We start from the raw sequence: 10746 nt of genomic DNA, 5'->3' as shown, positions 1-10746 counted from the left end.
ATTTATACTATAAATAATTGAAAAATTAGATTTATATTATAAATAATTGAATAGAAATTTTATATATATATATATATATATATATATATATATATATATATATTCTGTACTATTAATAATTAAAAATTATATTTATACTATAAATAATTGAAAAAAATAGATTTATAGTTGAATAGCAATTAAATACAAAATATAACTTATATATATATATATAAATCTATAACTATAAATCTATTTTTTTCAATTATTTATAGTATAAATATAATTTTTAATTATTAATAGTACAGAATATATATATATATATATATATATATATATATATATATATATAAAATTTCTATTCAATTATTTATAATATAAATCTAATTTTTCAATTATTTATAGTATAAATCTAATTTTTAAATCATTTATAGTATAAATCTTATTTTTCAACTATTTATAGTATAAATCTAATTTTTAAAATCATTTATAGTATAAGTATATATAATTTAATTTATAAATTTTGAGGGGGGTGGCAAATTTGGTTAATGTTATATTATTTATATTCTTTTTATTCAATTTTTTTTTTGAAAAATTCTTTGTATTCAATTATTTATAGTATAAATCTAAAATTTCAATTATTTATAGTATAAATTTAAATTTTAAAATCATTTATAGTATAAAATATAATATGCAAATTTTAGGAGTGGCGAATTTGGTAAATTTTTATTTGTATTTAGCCATTTATAGTAAAAATCTAAAATTTCAATTATTTAAAAATTAATTTGTAAAATCATTTATAGTATTTATAAAATTTGATAGGGGTGGGAATTGACGAATTTGGTTAATATTTTATTATTTGTAATACGATAATTCTTTCTAAAAGAGTTATCATATTACAAATATATACAAATAATAAAATATTACCAAATTTGCCAATTTCCACTCTTATTAAATTTTATAAATACTATAAATGATTTTAAAAATTAGTTTTTACTATAAATAATTGAAATTTTAGATTTTTATACTATAAATGGTTAAATACAAATAAACATTAACCAAATTCGCCGGCTTCTAAAATTTAATATTACAAATATATACAAATAATAAATACTATAAATGATTTTAATATGATAATTTTTCCCAAAAGAATTATCATATTACAAATATATACAAATAATAAAAAATTACCAAATTTGCCAATATGATAATTGGGTTTACAGTTGTTGGTCAAACGTATCTGCCTAAAATGGATATTGTAACCGCCTAATCTCACGTCGTGGGTGTCACGCGCCTAGTCAACCCGCAGTAAATTCGTTAAACCACTCTCCCTTATACTCATACTGTCAGCATATACTCTCTCCCTAAACCCTAATCATATATCTATAAATACACACACACGCTTCGCTGTTGTCGCCACTTCTCTCTGAGCATTTGCCAACTCCTTTGCCAGCATTTTTCTCTCTCTCTATAGGCTATATAGGGGGGTATTCATAGCAGGCAGGGGGGAGCGACAGAAAGAGAGAGAGCTTGATCGATATTCTTGTGTATTTACCGTGATTGAATTCAGTATGGATGTTCAAAGTCTGGTTGCGGTTCTTAAACGTGCTGCCAGTCACAATCCTGATGAAATCAAGGCTGCTGAGCATATGCTCAATCAGGTGGTTACTGAATTTAATTGATGCTTAGCTTTATGCGTTTAGTTTTATTGAGTTTGCTTGTGAATCATGTTAATTTGATAGAATTGTGTTTGCTGGCATGCTGATTTCCTGCTACGCTTGTGGAAATTTATCCGTCTTGTTACCGGGGCAATTCAAAAAAAAGTTGTTATTTTAGTTGGAAATCTGTTTCCAGATTATATACTCCGTTGTCTGGAATGCTGGACAGTTATCGGGATTATTGTAATTATAAAGATCAAAATTTTTTACTTTTGGAATTTTAAAGAATGAAATTTTAAGTTTTTCATTTATGTTTTGGTTTGTTTTGTTTGAAGTAATCTTGGAACTTAAGCCTATTGAATCTGATTAGATAGTGTGTCTACAATTCAGATTCTTATGTTTAAAGCTTTAATTGGCTTAACATCACATTAAGCATTTTGGTATTTTCTAATATCAGATTATTTGCTATTTGTTTAATTGTTTTCTAATTTTTCTTCCTAATCTTAGAACATGTGTTTGCTCTATTAAACTGTTGTTGTATGACCTTGTGGATTATATGTTTAGTTCCATTTTTAGCTAATACTTACTATTGTGCATATTCTACATTGTAGTGGGAAATGGGAATTCACTTATTTAGCATATATACCACATTAGTTAATTTTTTTTTTTCCTTGTTTCAGGTCCAAAACATGCCTCAGCATGTTGTGAGGTTGTTGCAAATAATATTGGATGGGTCCTCTGATGCTGAAGTCCGGCATTCAGCAAGTATTAATTTTAAGAACTTCACTACCAAGAATTGGTCTCCTCACGATCCAGGTAGTACTTTTATTGCTTAATATTTGTTTTTTGAATTTATAGGCATATATCTATAACTATACACTGTGAATGTAGGGGAGCAATCAAAGATTCTGCCTGGCGATAAGGAATTAGTCCGCCAAAACATTCTTGATTGCATTGCTCAGGTGCCTCCACTTCTGAGGTATGTGTGTATACCTTTATTATTATTATCATTATTATTATTATTATTATTATTATTATTATTATTATCATTTACATTTACATTTTATTTGAACTGATCTGTGCCTCTGTGGAACTCACTCTTAGTCTAGCTTCCTGATAATTTAACCATGTGATCTTATTATACATTCATCACGTGTGAGGGTAAAACTGTAGTCTGTGTGTGTTTTAAGGGTTAACTCTCTATGCTAGGTGCCAAGTCTCCACAGGCAACTTAGGACATCTGATAAACATTTATTCTTGTACAAGAGCATGAGTACTCATACTTCAATTCTCTACTCGGCTGTAAAAATGTTGACACTGCTGTCTTTCTCTTGAACTTGTTTGTGCTGTAACCAGAGTGCAGCTGGGGGTAAGCCTGAAGACTATCATTGATGCAGACTACCCTGAGCAGTGGCCAACCCTTTTACCCTGGGTAAAGCATAATTTGCAGGCAATGCAGGAACAAAAAGCTTATGGAGCTTTGTTTGTTCTTCGGATTCTCTCAAGAAAATACGAGTGAGTTTGTGATTCTAAAGAGCGCCATATTTATAACTTTTATTGTCTTTTTATTTGCGAGTGATGATTTGTGTTATGAAAAATTATGTTTTTTTCATCTAGTTTCTTTCTACTAACCCTGGTAAAGTTTCTGATGTGTTCTCTACTCCAATTCCAGGTTCAAATCAGATGAAGAGAGAGCTCCTGTTCACCACATTGTTGAACAGACGTTCCCCTATCTCCTGAACATATTCAGGGGGCTCGTTCAAATTGAAAATCCTAAAGTTGAAGTGGCAGAGCTGATCAGGCTTATCTGCAAAATATTCTGGTCATCTATATATGTATGTTCTTGTTCTAAAAATGCTCTTCTATAAATGTTTGCCATATTCTCCTACTATGGAATGATGACCTTTCTTGACATGCATGCAAATGGCAAGATGAAGTGATTATCTATTACCTTTTAGCCAGGCAATAACTTCAGGCTCAAAATTTTCTTTGTATCTGACTTTTAAAAGGGAAACTGTTCCCTTTGGGTTCAGTGGGGGGTGGGGGTTAGTAGCTACACCATGGGTGGTTAAACTTTGATTGTGTTTTGCTTTTGTTGGTCATTGCCACAATGAAATACATGTTCTGCACTTTTTCACAAGTAATATTGGATTTTGCCTTGATTATTTTCCAGTTGGAGATTCCAAGGCAGTTGTTTGATCCAAATACTTTTAATTCATGGATGGTTCTTTTCTTGAGTATGCTGGAGAGGCCTGTTCCCTTGGAAGGCCAGCCAGCTGATCCTGAGCTAAGAAAATCATGGGGATGGTGGAAGGTGAAAAAGTGGACGGTGCACATTTTATACCGTCTATACACCAGGTAGTTTCATCGTGATTATAACTGTGCTAATGACTTTCTTGGCCTATACAAACTGGTTGTCATCCTTAGTTCCTTACATTTTCAATCTTCCACAGGTTTGGAGATCTGAAAATTCAAAAACCAGAAAACAAAGCTTTTGCCCAGATGTTTCAGAACTATGCTGGAAAAATTCTCGAGTACCACCTTAATATGTTGAATGTTATCCGCACTGGTGGATATTTACCTGATAGGGTGGCAAACCTTATCTTGCAATATTTATCTAACAGGTGTGTTTAATTTACTTTGCCCTTATTTTGCTATTTTGTTGTCAGGTCGCTTTGCTCTTTTTATGTCGTTTGTGATTTTTGGAGTAATGGAGTTACAGATAGTGTTTTATTGGGAAAAGGGCCAAATATGCACTTCTTCTTTTAGAGAAAATGCAATTAAATAGTTGATAAATGTAAGTTTCATTCAGGAGCTGAATGGTGAGCAAATATGAAATAGAGTTACCCACAACGACGGAAAATTTAAATTGCAATCTGGATCCTGGTTATTTGATTTACTACAATTCCTTGATAACTTCTTCCTGTTATTTTTATAGTTGATAAATGTATGTTTTGTTCAGGAGCTGAATGGTGAGCAAATATGAAAGTTTTAATTCCGGGTTCACCCACAATGATGGAAAATTTAAATTGCAATCTGGATCCGTTATTTGATTTGCGACAATTTATTGATAACTTCTTCCTGTTATTTTGTTTCTTCATCAGCTCTCTTTGGCTTCGTTGTTGATTCTATTTCTGCTTTTTCTTTTTGTCTTAGCTGCTGCATCAACAATTTTTTTCTGCTCTCTATTACTAAATGCTTTTTATTGTTGATCATGCAGTATTTCAAAGAATAACACATACAATATGCTACAGCCACAGCTTGATGTTCTTCTTTTTGAAATTGTGTTCCCTCTGATGTGCTTTAATGACAATGATCAAAATCTATGGGATGAAGACCCTCATGAGTATGTCCGAAAAGGCTATGGTAAGTAAATAGAATTAGGTGCTTCAATGCTTCTTCCTAAAATGCATTTGTGTTGCTTGTTTGTTTTTGAACTTACTCTAAATACTTCACTTCAGATATAATTGAGGATCTATATAATCCTAAAACTGCTGCCATGGATTTTGTTAGCGAGTTGGTAAGAAAGCGTGGCAAAGACAACCTTCAAAAGTTTGTCTTCTTCATTGTTGAAATCTTTAAGAGGTGTGTACTGGAGTACTAGTAATCCCACTGATTCATACAAATAAGCATTTTTATGATTAAATGTCAGCAAAAATTTGACGTTCTGTTTTTTTTATATTAAATTTAGATATGATGCATCAGCACCAGAATACAAACCCTTCAGGCAAAAGGACGGTGCCCTCCTTGCAATTGGGATACTATGTGATAAACTGAAACAAACTGAGCCATACAAGTCTGAGCTGGAGCGAATGTTGTTACAACATGTTTTCCCAGAGTTTAGCAGTCCTGTTGGTCATCTTCGAGCCAAGGTGTGTTTTTTTTGGTTCTTAGGTGTCTATTGCTCTGCAATTTGGATCCTTGTCAATTGAACCTGTCCATAACCAATTTTTATTTGAATTCATTGATGGTTTTTATTGTGTTCTGGTAGTTCTGCTCTCACAGAGAAGTAGTTTTTGGCAGGGATATATGGGTGAATCCATAAAATGCAATTTGTTTCATTTGATTTGGCAAATGGCAAGAACTATTTAGTCTTTGATTTTCGTTGCCTTTTCCCATTATATGGTCCATTGTTAGTATAGTATTTGAACTCTTTTGGGGGATATCAGCACAAGAAAACCCAAAATAACTAAAAGGTCTTTCTCAGTTCCACACAAGCAGTTTTCTGTATGCACACACACACACATGTATTTGGATTATTGATTTATTGGTGAAATTCTTTTTATAGATGCTTATATGTATATGGTATGACATTTTCTGTTGGACTTCATTTGTCATGAATTTTAAATGTCTAATTATGAAGGAACTGAAATTGTTTTACCCTTATGGCTTCAAAGCAATGAAGCTGTTGGACTAGATCCTTGCTGTATTGATTGTAAATGTTTCTAATTTTTTTCTTAAACCTGTTATCATGTTCCTGATCTTTCTGTTTTTCTTCTTTAATACTAGGCAGCGTGGGTTGCTGGGCAATATGCTCATATTGAATTCTCAGACCCTAGTAATTTTGTTAAAGCATTACATAGTGTTGTTGCTGGAATGCGTGATCCTGAACTTCCTGTACGGGTTGATTCTGTGTTTGCCTTGCGTTCCTTTATTGATGCATGTGAAGGTAAATTTTGTTGATATCTTTACTTTGCATCATAGAGTTTATACCATCAATTTCGTACTGAGGTGTGTTTGTTTTAATGCAGATTTGGATGTAATCCGCCCTATACTTCCTCAGTTACTCGATGGTATGTCAGTGATGATCCTGATTCACCTGTTTTCTCAAATTTCTCTTGGCTAAAAATATTTGATTATCTCCCTCACTTTTCCTCCAAATTTCTCCTTCCAGAATTCTTCAAACTTATGAATGAAGTTGAGAATGAAGATCTTGTTTCAACCCTCGAAACGATTGTTGACAAGTTTGGCGAGGAGATGGCTCCTTATGCTCTTGGATTATGCCAAAATCTGGTGAGACTTGAGAGATATTCATAGTGCACTTTTATGCAATTCAGATCTGCCATTTGTACCCTAATATAGTAGCTGTTATAGGCGGCTGCATTTTGGAAATGTATAAACACAGCAGAAGCTGATGATGAAGCTGATGACCCTGGTGCCTTAGCTGCAGTTGGTTGTTTGCGTGCCATAAGCACAATCCTTGAGTCAGTGAGTCGGCTTCCACATCTTTTTGAACAGATTGAGCCAACACTTTTCCCTATCATGCGTAGGATGCTTACAACAGACGGACAAGGTACAATTTGCTTCCTTGAGCATTTCCTCTCTCTTTTTTCTATGTCAAAATGTTTGTTCCCCTCAAATAATGTTCATTGAGCATGAATTTCTTCAATGTAATAAACTGTCATGATTAGAACTGTGAGTTGAGCATAGGTATGGTGTGCTGAGATGTGCTAAACTGCTAATTAAACAAACTTTCAAGATTTTGATGCAACACTGAATTTGCTCCATTCTTAAAGGCATCTGTCCTGTATGATCTTTATGAGGGTTTGTTTGTTGTTGTTGTTGTTTATTTATTTACTTATTATTTTATTTAAAAATTTTTAAATCTGCTCTAATGAACTAAATTTAAGGGAAAAATGAATGTGCTCATCCATGAACAGGATCTCATTTGCTTCCTCTATATGTATGCATACATTTCATATATGACATTTTTCTCACAAAAATATTAATGTGGGTGTGTGCTTTGTGCTGTTTGCCTGCAGTTTGATTCTTTTTGGTGTATTTTCTTTGTACTTCATGGATGCCCTCTGAATAGTCTTTTTTTTTGGAGAATATCTTACTGCTGTAAAAGTCTAAATTCCATTCTTTGATTTGAATAATAAATTAAAGTCCTGATTTTATTCAATCTATACTTCTGTAGACGTCTATGAAGAGGTTCTCGAGATTGTTTCATATATGACATTTTACTCACCAAAAATATCAATGAACATGTGGAGTCTCTGGCCACTCATGATGGAAGCCCTTGCAGACTGGGCTATTGATTACTTCCCAAGTATGTTCATGAAACTTTATTATTTATTTATTTATTTACTTATTTATTTTTGGTGCTAACTTATTCTTCCTAAGTTTCTCAAGTGCTTTGCTCTAATTATTATTTTGATTAATTGTATTTTTTTCTCCTGTTTTTATATTTGATGGTTTGTGGTAACTTTACTAATATTGTCCCAGAGAACTTCACCTCATGCATGCATTTACATGTATTAAACATTTCATTTTATTTTGCAGATATATTGGTTCCATTGGACAACTATATATCGAGGAGCACTGAACATTTCCTTACTTGCAAGGAACCAGACTACCAACAAAGTTTGTGGATCATGATCTCAACTGTAAGCTAATGCCTCTATTAGAAATGTACCCTTTTCTTTAAGCTGCTGAAGATTGGCAAGTGAAGTGTATTTCTACTATGATTTATTTATTCTTTCTTTTCTTTGCAGATCATGGGTGACAAAAACTTAGAAGATGGTGACATTGAGTCTGCGCCTAAGCTCATTGAAGTTCTATTCCAGAACTGCAAAGGACAGGTCGATCATTGGGTTGAGCCATATCTCCGAATCTCAATTGAACGTCTGCATCGAAGTGAAACACCATACTTGAAGTGCCTCCTGATCCAAGTGGTAAGATAATTAAATATTTCTCTGTTTATACATATTCATTTGTTTCCCTTTTTTTTTTTTTTTTTTTTTTTTTTTGAAGTGGTTCCCAGTCTATAAAACATGGAGATTATGTGTATACTGTTCCTTTGCANTTTCCCATTTTTTTTTTTTTTTTTTTTTTTTTTTTTTTTTTTTTTGTGAAGTGGTTCCCAGTCTATAAAACATGGAGATTATGTGTATACTGTTCCTTTGCATGATTAGAAGACTGATTTGTGGCTAACACAGTGATTTGAACTCATTTCTATCTTCAAATGATACATGAAATCTACTTTATTAAAACCAAATAATTACTGGCTACTTTATTTTTTGATGGATCTACTTTTTGCTATATTTTCCCCTACAGGTTCACACGTTCTGTGTTTGTGGCCTTCTTTTCCTGTGAAATAACTTCTAAATTTGTTTCTTATTGACAGATTGCTGATGCGCTGTACTATAACCCTTCATTTACGCTGAGCATACTGCAAAAGCTTGGTGTTGCTACAGAGATCTTCAGTCTTTGGTTCCATATGTTACAACAAACTAAAAAAAGTGGAGCTCGGGCTAATTTTAAAAGGTAGCAATATGTTGGTCTTGTAGTTCTTGTGGAGAGATGTAAAAGGCATAAGAAAAACAAAGCTAAGAAAAGTGATGGGTTTCTAATTCTTGGCATGTTGGTATTGCAGGGAGCATGAGAAGAAGGTTTGCTGCTTGGGCTTGACATCATTGCTCAGTCTTCCTGCTGATCAATTGCCAACAGCAGCCTTAGAGGGCATTTTTAAGGCCATTCTTGACCTCCTTGTTGCATACAAGGAGCAACTTGCTGGTAAGTAACCATTTCTTTTTTTCTGTGTTTTTCCCATACTGGTTTTTCTATTTGTTTCATTTTGCACTTTAGATGGTATATTCTCTTAATGTTTGATATCATTTTCTACCTTCTATATTTTCAGAAGCTGCAAAGGCAGAGGAAGCTGAAGATGAGCTTGAGATGGATGGATTTCAAAGTGATGATGATGAGGATGGGTCTGATAGAGAAATGGCAGATGATGACGAGGATGGAGATGAAGCTCACAGCCTAAAGCTCCAAAAGTTGGCAGCACAGGTAACAGAATTAAGAGAGAAATTGTATCATACCCATCTAAGCAAGCATCTTGTTCCTGCTTGTTTTATGAAATTAACATCATCTCTATATGTGGTTTTCAGGCGAGTGCTTTCCACTCCAATGATTACGATGACGACTCATCTGATGATGATTTTAGTGATGATGAAGAGTTGCAGTCACCCATTGATGAGGTGGATCCTTTTGTTTTCTTTGTTGAATCCGTCAAAGGTATGTCTATTTCATCCTCCTTTTGGATTAATTAGTTTTTGCTATAGTGTGTGATAAAATGTGTTGACCTTGTCTTCATAAATCGACAATCCAGTTCTTCAAGCATCTGATCCCATCAGGTTCCAGAGCATCACCCAGTCTTTGGACTTCCGTTATCAAGCTCTCGCACATGGCGTTGCTCAGCATGCTGAGCAGAGGAAAATTGAGATCGAGAAAGAGAAACTAGAGAAGGCTTCAGCTAGTGCTTCATGATTGTGATACTCTGCATAAGTTCAAAGCAGCCGTGTGAAGTCCATTCGACTTTGAGTCGCTTGATTGATTTTGGTAGTCAGTTAGAGTCTTGATGAGTATGAGAAGTCGAAATTGTAAAACTTTCGAGCCAAAGGGTGTTGTGGGATGCTGTGGCTGCTTCCCATTTTTTTTTTTCTTTCAACATTGGAGGGAGGGATTAGTAAAAATGTGTTTGGGGGTGGGGATTGGGGGTGTGGAGCTCTTCTACATCAGAAGATGTCTCATACTTTTTGGATACTCTATTTATACACATGAAAACGAGTCAGGGTTTTATTAAGGACCCTTTGATTTTTTATTGTTTAGTTTTAGTAGGTTGTTGGTGGGTGCAGTGGTCTAGTTTGTGGGATTTACCCTACAATTTTAAATCCTAGATTTTACAACATACATTTATTGAATTTGAGGTTGTATCATTTTGCTAATTGGAAATCCACAATATATTTATTTGTTACTTAAAATTTTTGTTATTCCTTCTCTTCCATTTTATATTGATCTATTCATATACTGTTTTTAGCTCCACTTTTCTCCAACAAGATATTCATCTATGAAGTTTTACAATATATTCAAAACCTCAAGATCCCTTCTGTAAAAGACATACAATGATACAAATATACAATGAACTTTCAAGAATAAGAAAAAAGATATAAATTTGACAACAAACTTTCAAGGATAAGAAAAAGATAATAAATTTGACAACGAGGTTAATGGGGTAGGAAAAAACATATAAATAATCAATAAACTAAATGAGAACACTAGAGATTTATTTCATGAACAATAATTTAATTTCTTGGAACAAAAA

General features: G+C 33.2%; 1 protein-coding gene across 1 annotated transcript; it reads left to right on the top strand.

Moving 5' to 3' along the window:
• Positions 1 to 1389: 1389 nt before the first annotated feature.
• On the top strand, positions 1390 to 10414 carry LOC116016734 (importin beta-like SAD2). The gene is made up of 22 exons (XM_031257114.1): positions 1390 to 1640; positions 2318 to 2453; positions 2529 to 2616; positions 2994 to 3152; positions 3310 to 3472; positions 3811 to 3995; positions 4091 to 4261; positions 4858 to 5003; positions 5099 to 5222; positions 5329 to 5509; positions 6147 to 6306; positions 6389 to 6430; positions 6532 to 6650; positions 6732 to 6930; positions 7558 to 7689; positions 7923 to 8026; positions 8135 to 8314; positions 8767 to 8906; positions 9016 to 9155; positions 9280 to 9431; positions 9533 to 9659; positions 9754 to 10414. Exons 1-22 carry the CDS (start codon positions 1551 to 1553, stop codon positions 9909 to 9911), a joined length of 3096 nt encoding a protein of 1031 aa, XP_031112974.1. The 5' UTR covers positions 1390 to 1550; the 3' UTR covers positions 9912 to 10414.
• Positions 10415 to 10746: the final 332 nt, after the last annotated feature.

This window comes from Ipomoea triloba, chromosome 4 (genome assembly GCF_003576645.1).
Source record: "Ipomoea triloba cultivar NCNSP0323 chromosome 4, ASM357664v1".
NCBI classification, from domain to species: Eukaryota; Viridiplantae; Streptophyta; class Magnoliopsida; order Solanales; family Convolvulaceae; genus Ipomoea; species Ipomoea triloba.
The sequence above is the reverse complement of the archived record's forward strand: the minus strand, read 5'-3'. Positions and strand labels throughout refer to the sequence as shown.

Bases quoted from the DNA above. Each gene is read 5' to 3' on its own strand.
- LOC116016734 (XM_031257114.1), top strand. From the start codon at position 1,551: ATGGATGTTCAAAGTCTGGTTGCGGTTCTTAAACGTGCTGCCAGTCAC. The intron at 3,996-4,090 runs GTAGTTTCATCG...AATCTTCCACAG, and splicing joins TTATACCGTCTATACACCAG to GTTTGGAGATCTGAAAATTC. The intron at 6,307-6,388 runs GTAAATTTTGTT...GTTTTAATGCAG, and splicing joins CTTTATTGATGCATGTGAAG to ATTTGGATGTAATCCGCCCT.